A 27,966-nucleotide genomic window follows, 5' to 3' on the forward strand; every position below is an offset into this window, starting at 1 on the left:
CGCTTCCGTCGGCCCGCCCCCCCACCCTGGGTCCGGCCCCGCCTCCCCACCCTGGGTCCGGCCCCGCCTCCAGGCGCAACGGCGGGACTGGGACTCGCCCACTCCCCCCCCCACCCTTCCAGCGGATCTCAGCTCTCCTGGTGAGGAATTGGGGTGGCCCTGAAAAGGGCCTTTGTTTGGTGGTGGTGGTGCGTCGGCCAGCCGGCCGTCCTAGTACTCCTGCGACTGCTGCCCGCCCTTCTTGCCGGGCTTGGTGGGGCCCACGCCGCCGCCGCCGCCGCTCGTCTTTTTGGGCAGCAGCACGGCCTGGATGTTGGGCAGAACGCCTCCCTGCGCGATGGTGACGCCGCCCAGCAGCTTGTTGAGCTCCTCGTCGTTGCGCACCGCCAGCTGCAGGTGGCGGGGGATGATGCGCGTCTTCTTGTTGTCGCGCGCCGCGTTGCCCGCCAGCTCCAGGATTTCGGCCGTCAGGTACTCCAGCACGGCGGCTAGGTACACGGGGGCGCCGGCCCCCACCCGCTCCGCGTAGTGCCCCCGCCGCAGCAGCCGGTGAACGCGCCCGACGGGGAACTGCAGCCCTGCCCGAGACGAGCGAGACTTGGCCTTTGCTCGGGCCTTACCGCCGCTCTTGCCACGGCCAGACATGGCGCCTCGCTACGCTGTAGGCACCCTTTCCACTCCTTCGGATCTCTGCGATGAAGTGAGGCGAGAGGCCTCGCACCCGGCGTTTTTATAACCTCCTGCGAAGTAGGGCTCGGCTCATTGGACGGCGCTACGGGGCCTCGCTATTGGTGCGTCCGGCGGAAGAAGCCTTTCGCTGACTGGTCGTCTGTGCGATACCACCGTGCTCGTCCAGGGACTATTGGCGACGGGGATCGGCCAATACGAAGGTAAGGCGCCAAATTCATACCTTGCCGAGGCGGTTGGCGGGCGCCGCCGCCGGGTTCGGGGGGGGGGGGGGGGCGTGGGGTCGTGCGCCCATATGTGGGGGCGCGGCCTCGCTGCGGCCACCGCCTCCGCCGCCCCCCTGGGCGGGACGCGGCTCGTCGGAAAGATGCGAGAGGACAGCGGAGGGGCCCGGCCCTGCCCGGCACGCTGCGCTTCTGCGGAGCTGGCTCTCGCGGGGCGCCGGTCGCGCTCCCTTTCGCCCGTGGGAGAGCCAGAGCACCGAGTGCGGGAGCGCTAGTGCTCCAGACCGGAGGCGGTAACGCTCAGACATCGGCTCCGTCTAAGGAGCTTTGGCCGTGTTTGCGTGAGGAAATTCTACTCACGGTAACCCAATGCGGCAGAGTGAGGACAGTTGTTGGCGCTCCGATGACCGAACCGGCTCGGCCGGCTGCTCCCAGAGCTTTTAGAAGAGCTTGGTCGACCCCCGGGCCAGGGCCTCGCTTCCTTCCGGAGGCAGAGGGGCTCTCGGAATGCCTGCAGACTGAGGGGGGTGTCCGCTACAGGGGTATTGGGTTTACAGCGGCGTACAGAAAGAGAGCATTCTCCATTTTAGAGGACTGCAGAAGTGTGCGAGATGTATTACGGTTTGTTTAAGGAAAGCAACAGAGGTGGGGAGAGCTAAGAGGAAAAAACTTCAGGAATGTAGAATGAGAAAGCGGTGTGAAGGCCATCGGTCACAAGTGAAAGAATTACCCACGAGCAGCCTTTATTTCTGTGCTCTGTCCTGTCTCGCTGAAGACCATGTCTAGGTTTCTGGTTTTTTTACCCTGACAGGGTCCTAGGACTGTCTACCCTGTGCATTTAAGTACTTATACTTGGAGGACTAGATACCCAGAACGGGCATTGACATGAGTCTAAGGGGCCGGCGTGTACACGGTAGCAGCAAATGGGAAGACCATAGCGGGTGCAGAGGGAGGCTGTGGCTAGAAAGCCATAGAGATGTACAGCGTCACCTGGTTTTGCTGCCTGTTGAAATTTTTGAGGCAAAGCACTGAAGGGGAAAAAGTGCCATGAATTGTTTTATTCTCAGAGTGCTCCGAGTTTTGAGTGTGGTTTCCAGTGCGTCAGTCTGTGGAGCAAAGACCGTGTCTGGTTTACTCATTCTGCTGTATGGCGTGTCCTAGAAATCTAAGTTCCCGCTTTCTCTTTTGGGAACGGTCACAGTCAGATGTACGGAGATTTCCTTTTTACCGCTTTCCCTACGTGCTGCGAGCAAACCCTCGGGTCATTTACTTCCCCTCTGAAAGAGATTTCCAAGTAACGGTGGCGTCTGAGTAGCGGCGAGCATCTCCTGTCGGCAGACTTGGACAAAAGCCTTCCATGCACAAAAAAAAAAAAAAAAAAGACGATTACGCTTTGAGACCGGCCCGTGCGGAACACTTGCTCGCATTTTGACAGGCATCCCGAGGTTCCCGAGAGGGCTCGAGTAAGATCTGTCGAATCGTCTGGTCGGCAACTGTGGAAAAGTGATTGCCACTACGGCTCTTTTCCCTGTCCCCGACAGCCCAGTCAGACGTCGTAGAACAAGCGCACTAGCTGGTACCGGACTGAAAATGCGATCGTGCTACCCAGGACCTAGGGGAAAAAAAAATCAGAGACACAACAGAAAAGTTATACTGTTAAACAGTTTATGGGCTGGTGGATTCCCGCCCTTTGCCGGGGTGCCTCATTTGACTAAATAGCAACAGTTAGGCTGGGCTTTTTAGCTATAGACAGAAGAAAGGGAGAAAAGTCTAACTCCAGTTTTTTTGGTCTTTCTCAGAAAATCGCTGCCATCTACGGATGATCTCCGTGCGTTCCCACACCCTGATCGTGTTGCGAGAATGTGCGGACTGGAGCAATGGTTGGCAACTATTTTTTTCTTTCCTGGAGGAGGCTATATTATCCCATAAACTCTAATGGAAAATGCCCCTTATGAGAAGGTGATGCCGAGCCTTGTCTGCCGTGACCGGGATTGAGTACTTCTGTTCTCTCCTGCCTTCTACGTGGTCTGCCACTACCGTGTTCGGTCTCTGGGTCGGTTTGTTGGAAGAGTCCTTCCTCCCCAGTGTTGACTTGGCTAAGCCCCTCTTCTCTTTCTTTATAAGGATCTCTTTGATCTGACGGTGACCTTAAGGTGACCTAGAGACTCTCTATTTATTAGCTCTCATGGAACTGGGGAGGAACCGGTTTCCTCCTCGGGCTGCGTAAACCTTTGATTCTCCTCGAGTTCCACAGCTTGGTGGCATCTAGTGTGACGAGCATTATGCTTTTAACCCTAACCCTTTCCCTTTGCAACCCTTGAGACCGATTTGGATGTGCTTCTATTTCACAGTACGTCTTTATACAGAAGGAACCGTTTCTCTGACCTGAATGAGTAGCAACAGGAGAGTGAGATTTCGTTCATGGGTAGGTCCGATCACCTTTATAACAAAGTTAATGAGAGTCATGTTATTGCATTCGGTGTATTCACCGTCTTCATCTGTTCCGCTTCTCACATGCACTACATGCAAGATCTCTACGGCCTGCGGAGAGAAATATTGTGTGCTGTTTAGCCAGGTACGTTCGGCGCTTGCCGTCTGGTTTTGCTCCAGATCCCTGAAGTTGGGCTCGTGCCCTTACTAAACGACAGGAGAGGCTTTTTGGGGTCCCAGGATGCCGCTATGTACGGTCGCTCCAAAGGAGCCATCATTACCGCGATCGAATGACAATGAGTGACGGACCAAGCAGAATATACTTTTGTCCGCGTTTGAGCCGGGAAAAAAATAGTGCGCCCGGAACTTCTTTGGTCCCTCCCGTCTCGTTAGTCTAGCGTTGGATTGCCCCCTCCAAACACGTCTGCATTTTTTACGTTTTTGAGATATTACCTTCAGAATGGCTGTTCCCAGGGCAGAGAGGCTCTTAGTTTTGAATTTGGAGTAGCTCATCTCCAATTTCCCTGTACTAGGATTGAGCCTAAAAGAAATGTAGAACTTTTAGTGCAGATAGAGCAAGGAGACGGAGAGATCCCCTCGTAAGCAGACTTTAGATCCTTATCCTGGCAGTTAAGGAAGCAATGCAGAGGTAGAAAAAGTGGGAATAACCCCTTACGCGTAACGGCAGCTGCCAATGCCTAGGCCCTCGGCTTTGGCCGAGCTGGAAGGAGATCACTCCCTGCCACGCTCCCAATATACGTGCACAAAGCTGTACGGTTTAAAAAATGAAATAGGAACACGTGACGTTTACAGAGACAATCCAGTGTGGCTGATACGGCACGGTACCAGAGTGCCTGCTACTCAGCGGATCCTACTGTGATGACATTAAAAAGGGTCAGTATCAAGTGCCCTCGGTCTTGTAGCTGGCGGGGGGGAGGGGTGTGCTCCATAAAGATAACTTCTGTGGGAAACTTGACCGTAGCTGGCAGAGCCAGCTGGCAAACTTCTAACTATAAAAGGTACCGTGATGGCTTTTAAACAGATTACCTGCCACCACCTTTTTCATCTACTGTTAGAGATAAATGGCACAATCCGTGGTACTGTTACAGGTCTGTCAGTTACATTACCTTGGCAGCCGGTGACGGGGACAAGGAATGACGTGGAAGAGTTGAGGCAGCGAGTAAAGGAAGTTGAACACTTGTGGGATGAAAAAAAGCAGCATCGTTTTGCTGAAGTGCCCCAAGATCCCCACCACAGCAAAGGTCATGCCAGCAAAATAGCAGAAGGTGTCCCCGACGAAAGCTTGAGACGGGTACCTGTGACGGCCAGGGCAGAAAAGCAAAGGTCTGTCGTGATCACTGTTGCCACGAAAGCAACTTTATGACCGCCGATTATATACCCCCGTGGCAATTTAGGGGCCGAGGGAGCTGTGACGGATCAATGCGATAAGAATTATTTTGGGTGTTTACACTAAGAACTAAGTGACTGAGACCCACCACCGGACACACGGAGAACGCGGTATAAAGAAAGGGCTAGCGAGACACTGGAGGGAGCGTATTCTGCGCGTCTTGGTGAGCAGGTGTGACCGGAATCGTAATAAAGAAAAGCTACTGGCGCTCGGTTCGGTCAAGAAGCCCGTCTACTCTCTGGCATCCCGCCTGCGCTTTGTTAAGTGGTTTCGTTTGTTTGAAAAGGGAGAACTTAAAGGGAAAGGATGCTGCTGAACAAACTCTAAGTGTCCTCTTACCAGTTGTGGTAAAACAGCCCCAGCGTGGTAAAAAAAAAAGGAATCATGAAGTAGAGAGAAAAAATGTGATCATCGCGATAATCCCCTAAAAAAGAAAGCACAAAAAAAAGGATTTGTGATGAGACAGGACTGGTTGTGGGGATTTTTTTTTTGTTCAGTTTTGTCATGCCAGATAACAAAATCTAGGATTTTATCTCTCTGGTTTATTCCTTACCGTTTAATTCTGCAATGTTGAATACGATAATGGAAGCGGCTATCACCAGCGACTGCCCTGCTTCAATCCCATTAATTCCGGCGAGAATGTTGATGGCGTTTGTGCAGAACACCGCCAGCATGCCCATGTACACATAGTAGAGGACACCTGCGAATTGGAGCGAGCCGAGCGCTTTAGTATCTGCAGGCAAAATGGGCCCTGGTCCAAGGTGGTGGAGCTCTCCCTTCCTGCTCCGCGTGGCAGTCTGTTAATTAGCGATCTTGGTGACTTTTGATAGCTCTAGCTTACTAACAAACCGTTCCCTCTGCCCTGTATCGGCCATCACGCGTGCACACACGTACAATGCGGCAAGCGCGGCAAACCATCAGGACGCGGTGGCAGAATGTAGCTCTCTGCCCTTCGGTCATTCTGGTGTCGGCAGCCGGGTGCCCCAGGCACCCGGTGCCCAATTGCACTGCCAGTGTCGTGGAAAAATGATCCTTGCCTATCTACACACAGTTGTACGTGTGCTGAGTTTACGGACCATTTTATTAGTTCTTTCCAGACTAATAGTTAATGGGTGGAGGTGCATCCTCTCACCAGCGACTTAAACAAGTCCTTCGTGTGTTTCCTCTGCGGCACGGAGATCTGTCATGTGCCCCCTTTCTGCCGACAGTTCGCTGCTCGGACGACAGCTTCTGCTTACCCAGGTCCAAGTGCATGCCCAGCAGCACCCGGAAGGGCTTGGGCACGACGATGGTCGTGTTCCCAAAGCTGGTGAAGTAAACCATGAGCAGCGGGAGAGAAGCCATGGTAGGAAGAAGGAGCTTGTGCCGCCAGCGCAAGTTCAGAACGTCGTCTGCGAAGCCGAGGAAAATCATGCAGCAAATGGCGAGCAGTGAACCGATCAGTGCCACAAACTGCGGGACGGAGAACGGGACCCCGATTACGGGCAGTCGGTCCTTGTTTCCGCCCACCGCCCTCCCGGCACCCGGCGAGCCTGACCTCGTCGTGAGGAAAGGCTGCGCACTGCTCCTCCACGAAGCACCTCAAGAAGGGCACGGGAATGAAGCAGAAGAGGATGATCAGGAACACGGCTCCACTGATCACGCCCTGCGCCTCGGGCCTGAAAGGAAGGTAAGGCGGGGAGTCCCTCCGGGCCGATTCCGGTCCCGGAGCCGTTGCCGGGACGGCCCCGCGGTCCGCAGTTGGGCCGGGCAGCGTTACTTACACGGGCCTCCGCGAGGCCTTGTTAAGGTCTTCGCCGAAGAGCCGTGCAGCGAGGAAGTGGTCCTTGAAGGCTGGGATCAGCGTGAGCGTGGCCACAAACCCCAAAAGAGACCCGCCGAGGTTGACGAGCAGGGGCACCGCCGGCCAGGCCGCCATGGCCGCGGCGAACGCTGCGCCTCCCGAGGGCGCGGGGCGGGGCCGGGCGCGGAGAACCGTCCCCTAACCCTTATCATCCCCTGTTTGCAGCCGGACGCTAGAGAGACGGCACCGCAGGCGGAGATCCCGTTCGAGCGCCATATTTGGTTCTGGCAGGAGCTGCCCGCCCGAGGCCGTTGCCGATGGCGTTTTCGGCTACGCCGAGGCGTCCATGCCCGGCGCCGGAGCTCCCGTAGACCCGTGCGTGCCCCGCGGAGCGAAGTTATCTGCGTTCGCTCTGGCCTCCGACCCACGCTGCCCGTAACCGCCATGGCCGTTTCGGCGAACCGCGCGCCGCCTGGATTCCGCCCCCGCGTACGTCATCTTCCCCCGCCACCCGCGGGGAGCGGGTGAGCAGAGGCGGAACAGCGGGCGGGGCCCCGGTCGCGGCCGCCCGCCCTGCATTCCTAGCAGCAGCCGAAATCGCATTTTGGCCGGGTCTGGGGAGAGGCGATTGGGGGCGGCTGCTGGCGCGGGGCACTGGGTGACTGGGGGGGGGGGGGGGGGGTCGCGAGAGAAGGCGGCAGCGGACGCCGGTTTCGTCTCCTCGTGTTTTAAACAAATAATAAAATATCTAACTCGAGATCTTCAAGCTGCCAGGAACTCTGTAACAGTTGTTGGACCCCCAGGGGCTTGTTTTTGTCGGGCGGAGGGGGGGGGAGAGGAGGAACATCCGTGCACAGATGCTGCGTTCGGGTGCGAGACGGTGAGCAGGGGACCAGCAGCAGCATGCGCGGTAGCGGCAAGAACCTATTTCGCCTCACCCGCACTTATTTTTAAGTGCTGCGCGGTAAACCCGTGGCTTTTTTCTGTGCTGCCTAGAGGGCCGCTGCTGCGTTGAGAGAGGCTGCTTCCGCTCTGCTGTCTGTTGAACTTCTGCAACATGGACTTTAGAAGCTTAAACAGAGCCTTGAACAAACTTTAAGCCCCCTGCGTGTTACTGCCAGGGAGGAAACCGCAACTTGCGGAAAGCTCGTCCCAGAAGAGAAGGCTTGTGGCGGCAGCTACGAGGTTGCCTGGACCGGCGGAGAGCTGTCAACCGCGTGGAGAGCCCGGGGGGAGAAGACTCACGTAGCCCGCAACCACGGGACGGGAAAGCGCGATGAACCGGGCGGTAAGCTGCGCGCCGGAGGTCGAGTCGCGGGGTTAGACCCCCTTCGGGCCGCTCCGCCGGGCCGCGGGGAGGCGCGCGCTCCACGGTGCCCCAGCACCGGAAGAAGGCGGCGAGGGGGGAAGTCGGCGCCGCGCGCGGTCCAGAGCGGCGGTGGCGCGCACGCGGGCCCGGGGCGCCGCCGAGCCCGGGAGAAGGGTGGCGGCGTGGTCTCCTCTCCCCATTCCTCCCCTCTCCCGGTAGGAGGCAGCGGCGAGACCGGCGCCGCAGCGCCGGGCCCAGGCGGCGGTCCGCCCGCCATGCCTGCCGGCCCGCCGTGAGTGGCTGCGCGCGGCGCGGCGCCGCGCCATGGAGCCGGATCCAGTCTGGGCCGCGCTGGTGCTGCTCTTTGCCGCCTCGCTGTTCACTGTCGCGGCCTGGTTGCTTCAGTACTGGCGATCTGCGGGCCTGCGGGCGCCGCGGGGGCGCGGGACGGCGTCGGCGGAAGAGGCCGGCGCCCGGGCGCTGCTCGCCGCTCTGCTCTCTCTCCGGTCCCTGCGGGAGCAGTGGCAGCGGGCCTGGGTGCGAGCCCTCAACAGCCAGGCGCGTCGGCACGGGGTACGCCGGGGGCCGGAGGGGCGGTGAAGGGGGTGGGGGGGTGGGAGGCTATCGTTGGGGACAAATCGGGGAGGGGCGGCCTGCCCTTTGTTCGCGGGCACCGGGTCACTGGCCCCGGAGCGGCGAGGCCTCCGCCGAAGGAAGCCGGCAGGCGCGTGGGGAGCGATGCAATCTCTCAAGTGTTTATTCCTTTTAATCTCCTAGCGTTACGGTTGTATCGGTCTGTAGTTTTGAAGTTCACGAAGGCAAACGTGCCTTGCTGATTCCAGATGGAAATAACTGCCGGCTAGTTCGGGTTGTTGCGAGGCAGGGGCTTTTCCCCGGAAAAGCTGTGGGTTGAGAGTGTGTCACGGCGTCCTTCTTTTCTGTCTCGCGAACGTCAAGCGGCGGCCTTTCTGTGAAGTTGCACGGGAAAGGTAGAGGCTTTAAAAGATTAGTGTGCAGCTACCGTGTGTGAAGAAAAGGAAATGAAAAGTCTCGAGCAATGCGATGCGAAGTCACATCTGATGGGATTGGAACAGTCTCATTGCTTTTAACCGAGCGAGTTAAATTCCGGATAGGGCAGAAAAGCAGATATCGTGGCGCAGTGTAACCATGTGAAAAAAATCGAGCGATGAGTGAAAGCGGGGAGGAACGAGAAATAGTCTCTCTGCTCCTGGCCGTCGTTCGTTGCGGCAGCGTAATAGGATTTAGGAAGCCTGACACTATACGTAATGCCCAGACTGTGATTCCTTTGGTGGTATTTGCACGGCAGCTTTTTCCCATGTTTTTATTTGCCTCGGTGCAACCCCGTGACTCTAATTGATTGATGTGACATTAGGAAATGAGCTCTTTCACTAAAGCGACCTACAAAGAGATGATCATTTTTGTAACGTGTTGCCCCGTGGTATCTGTGTCTTTTTTGGGACGTCTTTTACGGGTATGAGGCGTGAGACGCACCTGTGCGATACAGCTGTGGAAGCCGAGCAAAAGGTTCTTTGTAATCGCTTGAGCTTAGTTATCTGCTAGTGTGAGAGCAGTCGGGTGCCCATCCAAAAAATAGGGCGAGAATTTTTCATAGAGATCGGAAAAACTTTGAAACCATCCAGGATACGTTGACCATCGGGAGCTAATGGAGTTCTCTTTTCACAGAGTTCAGTGCAGATCACGTTTGAAGAGGGTCTTCAGTTACCGCTGGCCACGACTATAACTCGAGTGACGTGCGAGGGACGGTCGGACCACAGCATGGTAAGGCTTTACCGTTCCTAATCGTCCGATTCGGAGTTTCTCCGCTGACCGACGGGCCGTTTTGCCGAGGTTGACGAGGGCCGGTGCCTGAAGGCGCCGGCGGAACCGCGAAACTTTAGGATGGGATCTGTGTTATTGAGTTTGGTGGCCCTTTGGGGTTCCTGAGGTCACAGCTCTAGGGCCACGCATCAGTGACAGGTGGGACAGGAATATCTTATCCTGGGTACTCTCTCCAGGCATTTAAAGGACGAGAGGATCATTAGAAGCAGTCATCGTAGCTTTACCGAGGGGATGTCACATTTGACCAACCTGATAACCTTGTATGAAGATGTAACCAGGTGGATAAATGGTAGTAGTGCACTGGCTGTGCTTTACCTTGATTTCAGTAAAGTATTCGACACCGTCTCCCTTGGCATCCTCGCAGCAAAACTGAGAAAGCGTGGGCCGGATGATGGGGTGATGAGGTGGCTCGTTGGCGGGAAGAAGGCAGAGAGTTTTGATGGAGGGGGCAGTGTCTATTTGGAGGCCTGTATCTAGCGGAGTTTCTCAGGGGTCGGTGCTGGGATCAATACTGTTCGATATATTCATTAATGATCTTGCTGAGGGAACAGAGAGCACTGTCAGCGAGTTCGCTGACGATTCTAAACTGGGGGGAGTGGCTGACACCCCAGAAGGCTGTGCTGCCATTCAGGGAGACCCAGACAGGCTAGAGGGTTGGGCAGGGAGAAATCTAGTGAAATTCAACAAGGGTGAGTCTTGCATATGGGAAAGAATAACTGGGGTTTGACCTGCTGGAGAGCAGCTCTGCAGAGAGAAACCTGGGAGTCCTGGTTGACAATAAACTAAACACGAGCCAGCAATGTGCCCTTGTGGCCCAGAAGGCCAATGGCATCCTTGGATGCATCAGGAAGAGCATGGCAAGCAGAGGCTGTTTAGTCTAGAAAAGAGAAGACTGAGGGAGGGTCTTATTAATATTTGCAAATATCTAAATGGTAGTTGTCAGGAGGTTGGAACATCCCTTTTTTCTGTCGTAGCTAATGCCAGGACGAGGGGTGATGGGATGAAGCCGGAACACAAAAACATTCAATTTAAATATAAGAAAAAAACTATTTCACTGTGAGGATGACGGAGCAGTGGAACAGGCTACCCGGGGAGGATGTGGAAGCTCCTTCTTTGGAGGTCTTCAAGACCCACCTGGACTTGTTTCTATGCGAACTGAACTAGGTGGACCTGCTGCTGCAGGGGGGTTGGACTGGATGATCTCTAAAGGTCCCTTCCAGCCCTACCATTCTATGATTATCACATGTATCAGTACAGGTTGGGGAATGAAGTCTTAGAGAAGCGTAGGGGAAAGGGATCTGGGGTTCTCGGTGAGTGGCAGGATGAGCATAAGCCAGCGACGTGCCTTTGTGGCCGAGAAGGCCAATGGCATCCTGGGATGTATTAGAAGGTCTGTGGTTAGTAGGTCAAGAGAGTTCCGTCTCGTCCTCTACTCTGGCCTCCTGGGACCGCATCTGGAATATTATGTCCAGCTCTGGGACCCTCAGTTCCAGAAGGACAGGTTGCTGCTGGAGAGAGTTCAGTATAGGGCCACCAAGATGATGAAGGGAGTGCAGCATCTCCCTTTTGATGAAAGGCTGAGAGAGCTGGAGCTCTTCAGCTTGGAGGAGATCATAAATGTGTACAAATACGTAAAGGGAGGGTGTCAGGAGAATGGAGCCAGGCTGTTCTCGGTGATGTCCAATGACAGGACAAGGGACAACGGGTACAAGCTGGAACACAAGAGGTTCCAAAGAAATCTGAGGAACAATTTCTTCTCTATGAGGGTGATGGGGCACTGGAACCGGCTGCCCCAATCGGTTGTGGAGTCTTCTTCTCTGGGGACTTTCAAAGCCTGCCTGGATGAGTGCCTGTGTGACCTACTCTGAGTGGCCTGGTGTGGCGGGGGGTTGGACTAGATGATCTCTTGAGGTCTCTTCCAACTCTTAACATTCTGTGACTTTGTGAGAGCCTCCATGGCAGACGTGTCGGTCGAGTCGGGGAGCACGCATGTTGAACCCGAATAGCGGGCTCCTGCGATGGAGAGGAGAGCTCCCGTCACCGATCCGTCTTTGCTACCTCACGTACGGAAGCTGAAGTGGGAGGTTTGCGGCACGGAACCGAGTCTGGCAGCAAGCGCGACTGTTTTTCTGGCCACGATGAGTCGATGTCACCCATTGTTCTTAAAGGTCTTGCCGTGGCACGGCTGCTTCTGGTTGAGGCTGTCAACTGATCTCCTTCCTTTTCTTTCTAGGTGCTGTGCTGCCACCTGTCAGCTGAAGCTGTGAGATTCCCCGTCTCTGTTACTCAGCAGTCCCCGTCTGCCGTGTCCGTGGACACCTATCGCGTCACTTTGGCCGCGCTGCAGGCTCAGGTAACGGCTGCCATCGAACTTTTTTCTTTTTCCTGGCCTCGTGATGATCGAGGAACGTGGATTCCATTTAGCTCCGATAAAAGCTGCCACGTGCCAGAAGACAAAAGTGCTGAGGGAGAATGCTGAGGGAGCTGGCTGATGTGATTGCTAAGCCTCTCTCCATCATTTTTGAACAATCACGGAGGACAGGTGAGGTGCCTGTGGACTGGAGAAGGGACAATGTCACTCCAGTCTTCAAAGAGGGCAGGAAGGATGACCCAGGAAGCTACAGGCCGGTCAGCCTCATCTCCATCCATGGAAAGGTGATGGAACAGCTCATCCTGAATGTTGTCGCAAAACATATGAAGGAAAAGATGGTTGTCAGAGGGAGTCAAAAAGGATTCGCCCAGAGGAAATCTCATTTGACCGACCCGATAGCCTTCTGTGATGGCATAACCGGCTGGCTAGATGAGGGGAGAGCAGCAGATGTCATCTACCTTGACTTCAGTGAGGCTTTTGACACTATCTCCCATAACATCCTCCTCAGAAAGCTCAGGCAGTGTGGCTTGGACGAGCGGACGGTGAGGTGGATCGAGAGCTGGCTGAACGACAGAGCCCAGAGAGTGGTGATCAATGTCACGGAATCGAGTTGGAGGCCTGTGGCCAGTGGAGTTCCACAGGGATCGGTTCCGGGGCCGGCCTTGTTCAACATCCTCATCAACGACCTGGATGAGGGGACAGAGGGATCCTCAGCGAGTTTGCTGACGACACCAAACTGGGAGGACTGGCTGATTCACCAGAGGCTGTGCTGCCAGTCAGCGGGATCTCAACCGGCTCGAGAGACGGGCAGAGAGGAACCTCGTGAGGTTCAACGAGGACAAGTGTGGAGTCCTGCATCTGGGAAGGAACACCCCCTGCACCGGTACAGGCTGGGGATCGAACTGCTGGAGAGCAGTTCTGTAGAGAGAGACCCAGGACTCCTGGTTGACAATAAACACGAGACAGCAATGTGCCCTCATGGCCAAGAAGGCCAATGGCATCCTGGGATGCACCAAGAAGAATGTGGCCAGCAGGTCGAGGGAGGTTGTTCTCCCCCTCTACTCTGCCCTGACAAGACCTCATCTGGAGTACCGTGTCCGGTTCTGGGCTCTCCAGCTCAAGAGGGATGGAGAACTTCCAGAGAGAGTGTGGTACAGGGCCGCCAAGACGATCAGGAGACTGGAACATCTTTCATATGGGGAAAGGCTGCGGGACCTGGGGCTGTTCCGTCTGGAGAAAAGAAGACTGAGGGGGAATCTTATTAATATTTACAAATATCTAAATGGTGGGTGTCAGGAGGTTGGGACATCCCTTTTTTTCTGTTGTAGCTAGCAACAGGACGAGGGGTAATGGGATGAAGCTGGAACACAAAAAGTTCCATTTAAATGTAAGAAAAAACTGTTTTACTGTGAGGGTGATGGAGCGGTGGAACAGGCTGGCCGGAGGGGTTGTGGAGTCTCCTTCCTTGGAGGTCTTTGAGGCCCGCCTGGACGTGTTCCTATGTGACCTGATCCAGGTGGAACCTGCTTCTGCAGGGGGGTCGGACTAGATGATCTCTAAAGGTCCCTTCCAGCCCTACCGTTCTATGATTCTGTGATTCTAAGAGTCACCTCCTGGAAAGAGAAACCGACTGTGGGTATTTGTTCTGATCCAGGTGGAGATCCGCTTGGGGGAGGTAGAGAATGAAGGTCTTCTGGTGTCGTGGATGTTCAAGGACAGACCAGACCTGAACCTTTCAGTTCTTCCAAGACATCGGCCTGACGAGGTGAGCGGTAAACGACAGGAAGCTGGACCAGAGCGGAGGAAGGGCGGGAGGGTCGGAAGCGGCACTTGATGTGCTTGGAGGAAGGCCGCCATGGAGGGGAGATGTTATAGCGGCTCGCCAGGGGGTACCGGCTTGATGCTGTCAAATGAGTGTATCCTGGAGCGGGCCAAAGCGGTACCGATGCCCTTTGTCTGAGTCGATCCGACAGCCAAACAGTAGTCTGTGTAGCAGACGAGTCTTTCTGTTTACGTAGGACCCCCGCAGTTGTCGTACGTAGAGCTGCAGAACGAGTTCGGTTGGTCTGTCGGTTTCAGTTTGAGGTTTGGGGCTGCTTTTTTGTTTGTTAGTGGGTTTTGTGGAGAAGTTAGCGCAGGGAACCGGTATGTTTTAGAGGCTTGTTGAGCTCCATGTGAGCGTGCTTGCGCTTCTGGAGCCCAGATAGGTTGGTCAATTTGTTTGTTTTATTGATGCGGGAATTCGACTGTTCTCTGGATGTCGCAATCATGCCATCTTGTGAGGCGGTTACTAGCTGGCAAACCGTCAAAGCTAATTTCCAGGCCACTTGTAGGAAGGAAACATATCTATCTCGTTATGACTTTCCTGCCATTCCTCTTGATTTGCCGAGGAAAGAATGAAGGAAGAGTGGACCTGTCCACCATAAAGGATCTGATCGAGGATACCGTTGTCAGCACTCGACCGGCCGTGATGGTGAATATGAAGGCCTGCACTGCCGGAGCCGACGAGGTAAAGCGCTCTCCTTGTGTCTTTCTCGTGCCTTGAAGGCCGTGCCCTGGCATGGTCGCGAGGGCCGGGGCTCGGGCAGGAATCCAAGGTCGAGACCAGCCTCCAGGTGATGGCTGCACCTTGGCCTGTGCCATCGTAGGAGAGGGCTATGGGCATGGGGACTGAGCGCGATTAGGAAACCCTCCAAAGGGCACCTCTCCTTGAGCCTTGTTTCCCAAGCGCTGGTTGCGTCGAGACGGAGCCGTGCCGCCCGAGATGGGTGTCTTTTTACCCCGACGCCGAGGCTCCGTCCCGGACGACCTTTACGCACGTGGAGCGGTTCGTGGCTGTTTGTCCTCTTCGGTTGTCCGTCAGGCAACTGGCAAGCTTGCTGTTTTTCCTGTCTGCCTTAATCTGCCCATTTGAAATATCACGGGGGCTCGCCGGAGGTCCACGGCTTAGGGAACCCGCAGCATCTCTCGACTGGTCTGCGGCTGTTCCTCCGCGTCGGTACGAGGGATGACTCGGTAGACGTGCGGACGACTGTAGCGTGTCTCGCTGCCGTTCACCACTGACTGAGCGATCGGCATCTCTGTCATCGTTTCTCAGGTACCCGGCAATAAGTCGACTCGAGAGACCCCATCTGGAGCGGTGGCAGCCCCTCGGCCTTGCAAGCTGTTACTCAGAAACCTTCGAGTGCTGAACCTGGGCTGTCAAGGAAAGGGAGGTAAGCATGAGAACATTGCCAATCCGCGGGGTGAGGGCACGGGCGGTGAGATCAGAACGAGTGGAGATTTTGTGTGGATTTGAATCGAAGAGAGGGGTGCGTGTCTGTCCAGCCATTGCCAGTCATTGACGAGCGGCGCATGCGCGCTCCGTTCCTTCCGCTGTAGGCATCGGGGAGATATGCTGCGTGGCAGAGCTAGACAGCCCAGCACAGCGGAAGCGGACGAGGCCGGTGATGGCCAGCGGTGCCGGCGCTGCGGCGGAGATGGAGTGGAACGAGGAGCTCTTTCTGTAAGTGCCTGCCTACCTCCCTCCGGCGTGGTCTCCGAGTGAGGCGGATGGCGCTGAGGCAAAGTCCACGGCGCGTGTTTATGCCGGCTGCGTCACGGGCTACTGGTTCTGGCGCTCGGCCTCAGCTTGTGTGCTTATTTCACACTCCCCTTGATGGTCTGCGTTTTAATGGGATGGGTGGAAGTGTCGATCGCGGGCAGCGTGTGGGAGCGGCTGGTGTGGAAGGCCTGTGGTGTAAATCTTGGCCTTGCGGGCGGATCGCGCTCTCAAATTCCGTGGCAGCCTACGCGATCCCGTGCGCAACGTGAACCAGAGTTCTCTGCTGTGTAGCTTGCTGCCCTTTTTTGCGTCTTCCGAAGTAGCTCACGTGCCCTGGAGGTTTGGAAACGAGATGAGGCGTGTGACGTTTGAGCGGCAAGAGATATGGAAGGGGGTGGTTTGCTGCTTGGCTGCTTTGCAAAGATTGCCAGATAATGGCCTGTCTTCTTCTGTTTTGACAGGGAGCTGGGGCCAAGAAGTAAAGAGCTGAAGCTGCAGGTGCTGGGTAACAGAGACGGAGCGGGACGTGAGTACTAACTGCAGCATGTGTTTTTGATGGAGGCTGTGCAACAGCCACCTTTTTAAGGGAATCTCTTTGTAGCTTGGTAAAGACAAGCGGAGGGAAAGACTGCCACCCCTGCCCTTTCACCCATGCCTTCCCCGAGCCCAGGACCTGCCAAAGCGCCTCGGCCATCTTCATCGGCCCACGGTCCGCTTCCCTGAAGCGCGGGTCGCCGGATAGATGTCTGAGGTGCTGAGGTCACGTGGCGTGTCTTGTTTCCTCGCTTCTTGCAGATGTGCTGCTGGCACACACCACGCTTTTGCTTGATTCTTTCGGCAAACGACCCTCTGGGAGACAGGCCTGCTCGCTGGCCCCTGTATCCGGGCGGTCACTGGCGGCCGAAGCCACCGTTACGTTGGAGGTGAGCTCACAACTCTGTAAGGCCAATACGAACGTGCGTTCTGTGAGCCGGAGATGAGTGCTGTCGGGCTGAGGTTCATCGCGGGGTATGGTCGCGGGCCCTCTAGGCCCGTAGGGGTGTTGCCTGGGCTTCGGTCCTCGAGCCTCCCTCTGTTTGAGTGGCCTGTGGTGGGGGTGGCTCCTCTGTGCCCGGAGCGATGGCTTTCGTCGCTCCTTGCGTGACTTTCCATCTCGGAGGAGGACAACCTCTCTGATCTGCGCTTTTCTCTTTGTAGCTGCTATTCCAGGAGTCTCCTGCATCTTTGAACACTCAGCACGCGACATCTCCACGAAGCAGCATCACCCCCACTAAGAAGGTGGAAATGGACCGGACTGTCATGCCTGACGGTACCATCGTGACTACCGTCACCACGATTCAGTCCCGGCCCAAGGTGGACTGCAAACTGGGTGAGGTCCCACCGTGACGCACGTCTCGTATGTACGTGTGGCTACTGCAGGTGGGCAGACTCGGCTCCGATGTTCTCGAGGCTGCTCTCATGGGCGGTAATGAAACTGTCTAGCCGTTGTGTGTTACAGTGCATCGGGCTAAGCGTGTTGCTGCTCTTCCTCTCTGTCGGCTTCGCTGCCAAAGAAGCCGTGTGTGCTGAACGAAAACATGTTGACTTTGCTCGTTAGCGGTCGTTGCCGCTTGCAGTCTGACGTCCAGCTGACTGCGGCGCTGTATCGTCTGTGAGGCATGGCTGGGAAATGGTGTGAATAGGGTCACCTCGGGTGTTTTTTTTTGCAATGGGCTTCTTACTGTTTTGTCATTGCGGAGCCGCACAGAGCTGGCCCCTGCTGCCTCTCCAGCCCGCTCGAGGCTTCGTGGGGGTCGCGTGTAGGACACCGTGATACGGCGGTGAAGTCACCTAAGCTTCGTCTCCGCTTACTGTTGCGTCTGTGTTTGCCTTTCTTTTCCTGTGAAGATTCACCTTCGAGGTCGCCTTCCAAGGTGGAAGTGACTGAGAAGAAGACGACGGTGCTTTTGGAGAGCGGCTGTGCTTGTGGCCACGTGGCCGGCGGTAGCCGTAAGTGCTTGGAAATCTGAGGCTCTTACCGGAGCAATTGCTCTCCTTTGTCTTTCCTGGAGAGTGACGGTCTGAATGTGGGTCTCTGTTTGCAGGGGAAGAGAATGTCTGAGTGCCTGAGCAAAGGCGGGAGGGAGAGGTGGGGGCGGGTAAAAGAAATTCTGCTTTGGCTGTCGGGTCTGTGAGTCTGTGTGTTTCCCTGCTCGATGAGAACGTTCTGGGCTATTGTGACCCAAAGGGCGTCACTCACCATGTTCCTTGTGTGGAGCGTCGTAGCTAGTTTGATGGTTTGCCAGGGAGGTTGCCTGGACTCGTGGCGATCTCTGGAAGTCTCTGTCGAGCGAAAAGGGTATTTTAACCTGATGGAAGTTAAGAAATAAAACTTCTCAGGCGTCTGGCAGCACCGAGAGATTCGAGGAGCTTCTGTCTTTTCTTTCTTTTCAACGGGTCCATGAAATTCCCATTCTGTTGCGCTTGGCAAATGGCCTCTTACCTGTGCCGCCGGTCACTGCCTCACACGTCGGTATCTTTCTCTTGCTCAGGGGACAGCCGTACGCCCGACGGCTTGGATCCGGTGGCTGAGACAGCGATCAGGCAGCTAACCGAGGCGAATAACAAGCCCGCCAAGAAGACACCGACAAAACGTAGCACGCTGATCATCTCGGGAGTTTCCAAGGTCTCTGGTGTTTAGGGGGCTCCACCTCAAATCTGGGAGGTTGTTTTGAGGGATGCATGCGTGAAACCACCCTATCCCGTAGGGATCGGTGCAAGAAGGGTCTGGCGTGGTCTCAGCGGCTCCAGAGAGCCTTTTCGTCCCTTCCTTGCGGCTCGTTGCCGTGTCCCGGTGGGTGTGGAAGGTACCTCGCCAGTCTGCAGGGTGGCTGGCGGCGGCGGTTTGCAAAGGGTGGGTGCGGAAAGGGAGGCTGCTACCCAAGCCCGTCGGGAACATTACGTAGATTCTAAGGAGTTCTCCTCGGACTTGCCTCGGGAGTGAGGGGGGTGCTGTGGAACACTTCGAAATCGGCCGCGTTCCCCTACATTTCGGCAAATGCATGAAGATAATATGTCAGTGGCATCTAGTGTATGTAGATGTTGAGGGAAGAAAGAGATGGATGTGATCCTTCAGCTTTCGTCTTCCTCTCTCTCCCCTTCTTGCTCCCCTCTAGGTACCCATCGCTCAAGATGAAGCGGCACTTTCTCTGGGTTATGCCGCGTCTCTGGAGGCCGTGGCGTATGGGGATTCCACGTCAGAAGGCATGGCTGACCGGACGCACGATTCTACCGAATTGTCGCAGCCGCCAGAAGCATCACTGTCGGGACAAAGGGCGGGTCAGGAGCCGGATGAGACGACGCGTTCGGACATCTCCGAGAGACCGTCGGTGGAAGACGTTGAGTCTGAGACGGGCTCCACGGGAGCCCTCGAGACCAGGAGCTTGAAAGATCACAAAGGTAAGGATGAACAGATAGAGCGTACGCTTAACCTTAGTTCATCATACTCGACCAAGAGGCGTGGTTTTGGCGTCATTCCTTTTTGCATCCGCAGTTAGTTTTCTTCGGAGCGGTACCAGGCTCATCTTCCGGAGGAGGAGCAAGCAGAAGGAAGTGGGCCTGAGCCAGTCGCATGATGACTTGCCCAACGTCACCGACTCCACCGTTGGGAAGAAAGGCAGCGGCTTCTCCCGCCGCCTCATCAAGCGCTTCTCCTTCAAGTCTAAGTCCAAACCCAAAGCTAGTGATGGCACGATGGCAGGTGAGAACTGAAGGATGGAGAGGTCTGTCGGAAAGGTTGCGCAGAGATACTTTTCTAGTCTCTTGTCTTCCCGCTCCGTGGTATCTGTGACCTACGGTCTGGTTCCTTCTGACCTTGGCTGAGGGAAGATGCCCCGGTGCTTTATGCTATTTGGGGAGCGGAGGTGGAGAACCTGGGGCGTGGGCCGCTTGTTTGCTCTGGCTTAGCCTCCTCCTGCTCTCGTACCCCACTGTGCCGCCCTAGAAAATCCCGGTGGTGTTCCCGTCCCTGCGAAGGTCCCGGGAGCTGTGGAAGCGTCCCACAAAAGGGACGAGGGGCTCTCGAGCGACACCCTCGGAGTTAAAGATGAAGAGAGAATCGCCTCACCTATGTTGCTGAGGAGCGTGACGTAGCCTCGGTCGTCTCGCCGCTTCCGCTCGGTATTGAGGCCGTAACCAGACTGAGGTGCGAGGTGACGTGTTCCCGGGCTGTGAGCTGTCGGTAGAGTGAGTTGCGGTTGTCCCCCTCACTCTGCTGTTAGATCGGTCTTTGGTTTGAACGGGGTCAAGGTGTGTCTGCTCTCTGTGTTGTGCTGTTGAAGGAAGGCGTCTTTAAGGAGGTAGAGGTTGTACCTGCTGGGTGAGCTTCTGTAGAAGCCCAGGCCCTTGTGAGAACGTGCCGTTGGCTTTGCTGCCCTGTGAAGTTACGGCAGCTGCTCGGGCGCTGGTGTATTGCAAGACTTTTTCTGAGTCTAACGGTCCCGTACTCTTTTTCTTAAACGTGAGAGCGTGTCAAGCCGTCTCAGTACGCAACGGTCAGAGGCTGGCGCCAGAGGTTTTTGCCGCACTTCTGAAGCGTGATTCAGGGGTTCGCGTATGCGAGGAGGGCCGCTGGGGCTAGCGAGTGTCGTCCTCGTCGCTGTAGACTGGAGGTGGCAAATGCGAACGAGGTTCACGTCTGACACGCGCGCCTAGATCTCGACTGGAGTACGTCAGTCTGCTTCGGGGGAAGGAGGCGATAGGAAAGATAGGAGTAAAATTGAAACTCGAGTTTGTTGTGGTCTCAGAGACTGAGGATCTCTCTCTTTCTAGCCGTGTTTGATGGGCGATTACTACCGTGTGTCAGGGTGCTTTCCTGAATGCGGCTCATTGGCACCAGGACGAAAATGCTGGTTTTGGTTTCGAGCTGGTGGAAGGCTCATCTGGGCATCCCCCAGGCTGCCGTCTGTGGAAGGAGCGGCGCGTGGGATGCATGAGGGTCAGCGTGTATCTTCCCTTGAATTTTTAGCGTCGCTTTTTATCACGGGCAGTATATTGTCGTGAAGGTTTTTATGGGGCTAGGTGGCTCAGAAGGGAAAGAGATGTCATTGCGTTTCCTATCGGAGGTGTACTTTCTGCCGTTTCGTCGCTTCTCAAAGTCGTACAGCGTAGGACTGGTACCGCTTGTTGTCTTCTAAATATTCTCGCTGAGTACGCCGCTGTTTAAGGTGGCGCGGGGTAGGCAGGAACGGCTCAGGTTTGTGTGCCGTGAGTTCGGTTTCTCCGGTAAGCTCCTGATTGACGCGTCGATCCTTTCTCTTCAGGTCTGTCTGTGGCTTCCTTTCTGCACGCGTGGTCATTTTTGTCCCCTGAGTAGCAGGTGGCCGGTGCGGTCCATCCCAATTATGTGAGAGGGGGTGGCTCTCCCAGCTTCCAGCGATGAACCCCTCTCACGGGGGAGGTGTGAATACTGCCGTGAGAAACGGTTTTTTTCGTCCTCAGCTTCTCGGGAGGAAAGAGGAGGTCATGTAGTTCTTTGGCCTCTGGAGACTGTAAAGACGGAGTCCTGGGGAGTTTTCCCTTGTAGAACTTGTTGCTTATGGAAGTCTCTTTTGTATCTAATCTGTGGTTGTGCCTCTCCGCTTTGACACTATTTGAAATCTGCTTTTCCGTGCTCAAGTTCTTTTGGGTACCTGTGTCCGCTCCTCGGTGCCGTCGCGGGGTCCGCAGCATTGCGTCACGCCCGGGACCGTGAAGCGACCCTGGTGAGTGGTGCGGGCCACCGTCATGCTTTTTGGGTTCAAACACTATGTGGTTGTGAGGTTCCCATCTCGAATTGTAGGCTCATTGTTCGCAGCTTTTGGCCTTGGTATTTGAGAGAACACGTGGGGGAAGCAGAGCGGCGGGCTTGAATGCACGGAGGCTTCTGAAGGAGTTTGACCTTCTGAGGAGGGCCTGTGTTTCGATTGCTGTGTTTCACTGATGGCTATACTAGTAGAAGCTGTGACTGGCAAATGAAGCATACATTGTTGGTGGATGGGCGTGTCTGGCGTTTTTGGGGTTTTTTTTTGGCTACGTCGACTGAACGGAGCTAGTCAGAAACAGTTAGGTGGCGAGAAGCATAGCAAAAACCTCTGACTGGTACTAGGGGGCCCTGGGCGTGTGCCATTTCTAGACCAGAACCCGGCAAGTGGCCGAGTGTATGTTTGGAAACGGTTGCGTTGTGCTTTTTTACGTCAAGCGATGCCACTTCCTTGTCATGATGGCCTTTCTCTGTTGTTTTCTGCATCTATGGACGAATCCTTTCTGGGTAGCTGGCAAGGTGCTTGTACGTCGGGTGGCTGCCATTTGCGTGTTACAAGGTCTTGTGCGTTGTTTTCCTCTCGCTCCTCCCCAGGTGACATAGAGTGTCACGGTAGAGTAATGACCGGCTGTGGCTAAACTGTTTCGGAAATGGTCTTTGTTTACTCGTGATATCGCAGCTCCTCCTACCGGCGTGACTGCTCCACGCCGCCTTTCCTCACTCGTGCGGGTACCGGACCAAATACCCATGCCGAATTTGAGTTGGCGCCCCTCCTCGTGCGTGCTCTTTTGTACTTGGATGCCTTCTCTCTGGGAGGATTATTTTAACCCCAGATTGTTTAGAAGAAAAAAAGTTTGGAATTATGTAGGTGTTTGAGAAGAAACGGAACTAATTTGGACTTAGTGAATGAAGTTCTTGCACCTTTGTCAATGTTGAAGAATAATTCCGTTGCTGTGTAATGGCTTGAACCTGTTAACTTATTAAATCCGCAGGGAAATCAAAACTCGACTCTGAGTCTGACTTTGTACCTGCTGATGGCCGGCGAGGTGGGCTTTGGCTTTCTTCGATGTTTGAGGGAGTATTTTGTTCACGGCCCTCATTCATAAAACAATTGTCTCTGGAGAGTCCTTTTTGTTGACTGCAGACACTGCCTGGGGGAGTGTGGCTCATCTCCCACATCGTTCCTGCAGCTCGAGGTGCCATCCGAGCGCCCACAGTCTGGACATTCTGAGCTGTGGAAGGGCCGGAAGGGGCTCGGAGAAAGAGGTGGGGCTGACTGCAAGATGGAGACTGGGTCAGGGAAAAAGCGTGGCCTGCTTTTGGCTGAGCCATGGGAAGGGCAGGGCCGGGGTCGAGGAGACAGGTGTTGGTCTGGGGTTGGGAGTTGAAGAGCGTTGCCTCTGCAAGCTGTTGGAGGGCTTTGACCACCACCTGTGTGCATTTCTGGGGCATGTGGGGCCTAAGAGTCTCTGCAGTCCGCCGTGGGAGTTGCGCTGTCCCGCTCGCTCGGCGCATCGACTGGAAGCTGCCTCTGTCTGTGGAATGGAGCAGTCCCGCCTCTTCGAGGGAGGAAATGATCCCTATTAATAGTCCTTGAGAGGCTACGTGTCTGACGCATAATGGTGGGTCTGCGTAGATATCTGAAGACGTGGTGTGCGCGTGGGTCACGTATGCCTCTGAGTGAGAGATGCTATGTATGTGTGAGCCCTGACATTTAAGAGAGCTGTAAGATGTTCGGTGTAATGTCTTGGATGGATGCCAGTTGAGTAACTGGAGCTATGAAGAGGAAGAGAGAGCACGAGAGGGAGAGAAACATCTGAATTGTATGGTTTTCTGGTCGTCACCGAGAGCAGAAGTTGAGGTGAGTGCCAGATCCTTAGGCACCTGTCTGTCTTCTCTGGTATCGTGATTCTGTCTCGCTCCCTCCATGTCTCCTCCTTCTTCCCAGATCCCTGCCGTTCTCTGCCTCTCTGTGACTCGGTGTCTTTGTCGTGCCGTTGTTGGTTCTCTGCCGTTATCTTTTTGCCTGTCTGTCTGCCTGCCTCCCTGACCCTCTCTGTCAATTTTTTCACTTACCTGTACTCTATGTCTTTTCCCTGTTCTTGTGTCCACCTCCTGGTCTGTCTCGTTATTCCTTAATCCCGGTCCCCGTTGCTTCTTTTTCTTTCTGCGTCTCTCCGTCCTTCTCCGTGTGTCTGTTTCCTCTCTCCCTGCTCTATCTTCTCATCCTGTTCACTATCCTTTCCCTGTCGGTCTCTTTACGATCTTAGAATCACAGAATCATAGAACGGTAGGGCTGGAAGGGACCTTTAGAGATCATCCGGTCCAACACCCCTGCAGAAGCAGGTCCCACCTGGATCAGGTCACATAGGAACACGTCCAGGTGGGTCTTGAAGACCTCCGAGGAAGGAGACCCCACAACCCCTCCGGCCAGCCTGTTCCACCGCTCCGTCACCCTCACAGTAACACATTTTTTTCTTACATTTAAATGGAACTTTTTGTGTTCCAGCTTCATCCCATTACCCCTCGTCCTGTTGCTAGCTACAACAGAAAAAAAGGGATGTCCCAACCTCCTGACACCCACCATTTAGATATTTGTAAATATTAATAAGATCCCCCCTCAGTCTTCTCCAGACTGAATAGCCCAGGTCCTGCAGCCTTTCCCCATATGAAAGATGCTCCAGTCCCCTGATCGTCTTGGTGGCCCTGTGCCAGACTGTCTCCGGAAGTTCCCTGTTCTTCTTGAGCTGGGGAGCTCAGAACTGGACACAGTACTCCAGATGAGGCCTCAACAGATGTGGCAGAGCAGAGGGGGAGCAGAACCTCCCTGGCCCTGCTGCCCACACGCTGCTGGATGCCCCCAGGCTGCCATTGGCTTCTTGCCCACGAGGGCACGTTGCTGCTCATGGGCAGTTTATTATCCCCTGGCACTGCCAGGTCCCTCTCCTGGAGCTGCTCTCCAGCAGGTCACCCCCAACCTGTGCTGGAGCAGGGGGTTGTTCCTCCCCAGCTGCTGATTCCCCATGAATCTCAGCGGGTTCCTCTCTGCCCGACCTTCTCTGCATTCTCAGTGACCAGGGCACCCTCTGTGTTCAGCAGCGGGCCCACATTCTCCCTCATCATCCTTCTGCTGGTAATGTACTTGAAAAATGCATTATTACTGCCTTTAACTTCCCTAGCTGGGTTTGATTCTAGAAGGGCTCTGGCCTTCCTAGTTACACCCCTGCATGCCCTGGCAGTGTTACTATACTCATCCCAAGCAGTCAGGCCCTGTTTCCACCTCTCATTGATGGCTGCTTTCTGCCTGAGTTGACCCGGCAGATCCTCGCTCAGCCATGGAAGCCTCCTACTTTTCCTCCTTTCTTGCATGTTGGGACACCCTGATCCTGGGCTTGGAGGAAGTGGTGCTTGAAGACTGACTGGCTCTCTTGGGCACTTCTGCTTTCTAGAATCATATCCCATGGGATCCGTCTAAGCGAGTCTTTGATGAGGCCAAAGTTAAAAAGGATAGAATTTGAATAAAATTTAGAGAAAAAGCTCAGTCGTCCGAAGTAGGGCTCTATTCCGGAAGTCCTCCAGAGCCCGGAAGCGACTGACAGTCCTCCAGCGGGTGCGCTTTGTATGCCGGAAGTCCTCCGGCTGATCGTCAGCGCTCGTCAGCCCCCCGGAACGCGCGCTCCAAGGAAAGTTCCTACCACAAAAAAGGAGCAAAAAACTTAATAAAAAAGGAGCAAAAAACCCCACCTCCAGCAGTCCCCATCCTGCCGCGGTGCCAAGCAGTGGTGCCGAGACGGCCACATCCTGCCGCGGTGCAGAGCAGTGTTGGTGAGCAGGCCACATCCTGCCGAGGTGCTGAGCAGTGGTGCTGAGCGGGTCCCATCCTGCCAGAGGAGTCAGCGGTGGTGCTGAGCGAGCCACATTCTGCTGGGGTGCTGAGGACTGGTGCTGAGCGGGCTACATTCTGGCGGGGTGCTGAGCAACCCACAAATATCTTAAACTTTCAGAATTAGTGTCCAAGAATTGGATTGCTATGCTGAATTTATTACGTACACACACATGAAACAGAACTTTTATCCCATAGAGTACTCCACTAAATTTATTTTGAATCTTTCATTATTTTTTTCAGAGCAGTGTGCTCAATTTCTCGTGAGCATGTAATTGTCATCTGAGGATTTTCTATCCGACAGAGCACTCTGCCAAATTTGTTACGTGCACACATCCAAAACTTAGAGAATTTTAGTCCTATAGGGTACTCTGCCAAATGTCTGCACACATCTGAAATTTATAGAATTTCTGTCTGATAGAGTACTCTGCCATATCTGTGTGTGCAGTAATCTGAAACTTACAGAATTTTGTACATTAATTAGAATACTCTGCTGAATGTCTTTTGTGCAGCTGTTCAAACCTTACCGAATTTCTGCACGATAGAGTTTTTTTGTCGTGCGCACACTTCTGAAACTTAATGAGTTTATCCGATAGAATGGTCTGCTGAATTTATAACATGCAGACATTTGAAACTTATAGAATTTCTGTACTATAGAGCACTTTACTGAATTTATCACGTGGACATTTTAGGAACTTAAAGATTTCTTCTATGATAGAGTACTCTGCTGTATTTTTTGCATCCATTTATGTGAAAGTTATGATTTTTTTTCCTGGTAATTGTCACAGTCAGCTGGAATTATTGTTGCCCATACATGAAAATTACAGAATTTCTGTCCAATTATTGGAGTACCGTACTGAGTTTCTTACATACATATACATGGAACTTACTGAATTGTTTTCCAATAGAGTACTCTACTGAATTTATCGTGTGCACACATCTGAAACTTACAGAATTTCTGTCTGATTTATATAGTTTTCTCTGCAGTTAAGTCTGGTACCTTTCTTTTTCTATTTACACCCCAGTATAGCTAAATATAAATCCTTATCTGATCACATCGTAGATCTTAGAGACCCAGTCAGCATCCGAGAGCAGTTCGTATCTAGCAGCTAGATGAGCTTTTAATATTTAATCCTTTATGCACCATAATCTTCTGGCAGAGCAGAAACCTCAACAGTCCTCCCTAGGAATCTTTTATGGCTGTGGATCGGTAACTCCTCCCCTTCCCCTCCCCTTCCTCTCCTCTCTCCCAGGTGTCAGCCATAAGAGCAGTGGGTGGGACTCGGGGTATAAGAGCCACGGCCCTGGCCAAGGGAGCTCATTCTCCTCCCAGGTTACTCCCAGTGCTTTTGGCATTCTCTTGGGTGAGTATTAAGCTGAGGTTAAGCTATTCAGGCAGATGCATATTGCTATCAAGATAAGCAGAGGTAATCACTCAAAGCTGAATATCTAGTAGAAGTTAAAATTCAATAGATGTTTTTCAGGTCAGAGCTGAGACTGGGGGCTAAAGCAATTGTTTTCAAGGGTCATCGATGGTGAAGTTACAAGGTTCTGTCGTTTGGGTCTCACAGGAGGTCCCCGAGTCTGACGCAGTAGGACCGAGTGACCCAGGTGGAGGGATAGAGGTCAAGGTAAAGGATCCTAACACGGGGATCTGTGTGGGTTTGGACAGTATCTCATGTCTTTTAGTTTCATCTTTGTTTATGGTGTTTCTACAGATGGCATAAGACGCTTCGGAGGTGGGAAGCCATACACCAAGGAGGAGACTGAAAAGGTGAGGCAGATGTCATCCCTGATAGTCTTTAAAACTCTCTTACTCCAAGGCAGTGAATTGCTTTTTCTTGTTTTGCAGGAGCCATGAGGGCAGCCTTCGGAGCATTCGCAGTGAGCCGGGCCGGTAGGGAGGAGGGTATTGGGGCCGGTGCCTTTGCAGAAGTGCCGTGGTTATTTTTTGTCTTTGAATCTCAGGTGCCAAAGGCATGACAGCAGTGATGTCAGACTCCGGGAGGAGCAGGTGAGCAGAACCCATCCGGCTACAGGGGGTGGTTGTCGGAACAGATGTTGACATGGGCTGCCCCAATGCTCCCCATTTGTGACGTTTCTTTTAGTGTCTTTGCAGATGCCTAAGAGTATCGTGGCACCTGCAGGTGGGCCCTAGTTTTAGTGGGGATGGACTCAGACTGTACGAGAGTTAAGTTGAGGAATGTGATCGGGGAGGGGCAGACAGCATCGACCATCTTGGGGTTGGGAGTTTGAAGGGAGTGGAGGAGAGAGAGTGTTTGGGAACCATCCCCTTTGGGCAAGGGAAGGGTTAGGTTTAGCTTTTAGCAGGCAGCTAATATAGGTTGGGCAGGGTGGCTCCAGCCTCTGTGTTGTCTGTCGTGTAATCTGTTTTCTGTGTCCCAGAACTTCCTCAGGTCCTGGAATCCTCTTAGTGCTCGAGCGCGGCACGCATCTCAGACTTCATCCATACCGTCTCAAATCACGGTCCTCACCGTTCCGGTGCCGGTCGGGCGCCGCTTTCCTTTTATCCGAAACTGTGGACCGGTTTCACATCTCTTAGTTTTCCATCGGTCCGGTTTCATGGCGTCGTCCACTGCGCTCTTGAGTCATCCTTTTCCAGACTGAGTTTTGTTTCCTTGATGTGTGACTTCCTCAGACTTGAAGCAGACTTCTCATGCATCCATG

General features: G+C 54.3%; 3 protein-coding genes across 10 annotated transcripts; 1 reads left to right on the forward strand and 2 right to left on the reverse strand.

Annotated features, from left to right (window-relative positions):
• Positions 1 to 159: 159 nt before the first annotated feature.
• LOC133627647 (histone H2A) lies at positions 160 to 724 on the reverse strand. Its single transcript, XM_062014191.1, has one exon. It carries the CDS (start codon positions 643 to 645, stop codon positions 211 to 213), a length of 435 nt encoding a protein of 144 aa, XP_061870175.1. The 5' UTR covers positions 646 to 724; the 3' UTR covers positions 160 to 210.
• A 910-nt stretch (positions 725 to 1,634) lies between these two features.
• Positions 1,635 to 6,974, reverse strand: DPAGT1 (dolichyl-phosphate N-acetylglucosaminephosphotransferase 1). Of its 2 annotated transcripts, none has more exons than XM_062014186.1 (9): positions 6,513 to 6,974; positions 6,287 to 6,407; positions 5,988 to 6,201; positions 5,303 to 5,449; positions 5,089 to 5,173; positions 4,469 to 4,657; positions 3,795 to 3,882; positions 3,297 to 3,452; positions 1,635 to 2,263 (listed from the first exon to the last, which is right to left on the reverse strand). In XM_062014186.1, exons 1-9 carry the CDS (start codon positions 6,665 to 6,667, stop codon positions 2,174 to 2,176), a joined length of 1,245 nt encoding a protein of 414 aa, XP_061870170.1. In that variant the 5' UTR covers positions 6,668 to 6,974; the 3' UTR covers positions 1,635 to 2,173. The 2 variants fall into 2 exon arrangements, with proteins under 2 accessions (XP_061870170.1, XP_061870172.1); XM_062014188.1 differs by having other exon boundaries at positions 2,171 to 2,523; positions 6,513 to 6,973.
• A 751-nt stretch (positions 6,975 to 7,725) lies between these two features.
• C2CD2L (C2CD2 like) lies at positions 7,726 to 27,044 on the forward strand. Of its 7 annotated transcripts, XM_062014179.1 has the most exons (17): positions 7,934 to 8,414; positions 9,546 to 9,641; positions 11,935 to 12,054; positions 13,727 to 13,837; positions 14,468 to 14,581; positions 15,170 to 15,287; positions 15,454 to 15,577; positions 16,078 to 16,142; positions 16,412 to 16,539; positions 16,814 to 16,985; positions 17,504 to 17,605; positions 18,148 to 18,281; positions 18,364 to 18,462; positions 18,772 to 19,054; positions 19,149 to 19,355; positions 26,850 to 26,909; positions 26,997 to 27,044. In XM_062014179.1, exons 1-16 carry the CDS (start codon positions 8,166 to 8,168, stop codon positions 26,864 to 26,866), a joined length of 2,139 nt encoding a protein of 712 aa, XP_061870163.1. In that variant the 5' UTR covers positions 7,934 to 8,165; the 3' UTR covers positions 26,867 to 26,909; positions 26,997 to 27,044. The 7 variants fall into 7 exon arrangements, with proteins under 7 accessions (XP_061870166.1, XP_061870163.1, XP_061870162.1 ...); XM_062014182.1 differs by lacking the exons at positions 7,934 to 8,414; positions 26,850 to 26,909; positions 26,997 to 27,044 and adding exons at positions 7,726 to 7,820; positions 21,990 to 22,398; XM_062014178.1 differs by lacking the exons at positions 26,850 to 26,909; positions 26,997 to 27,044 and adding an exon at positions 21,990 to 22,398.
• The last annotated feature ends 922 nt before the right edge of the window (positions 27,045 to 27,966 follow it).

This window comes from Colius striatus, chromosome 23 (assembly GCF_028858725.1).
Source record: "Colius striatus isolate bColStr4 chromosome 23, bColStr4.1.hap1, whole genome shotgun sequence".
NCBI lineage: Eukaryota > Metazoa > Chordata > Aves > Coliiformes > Coliidae > Colius > Colius striatus.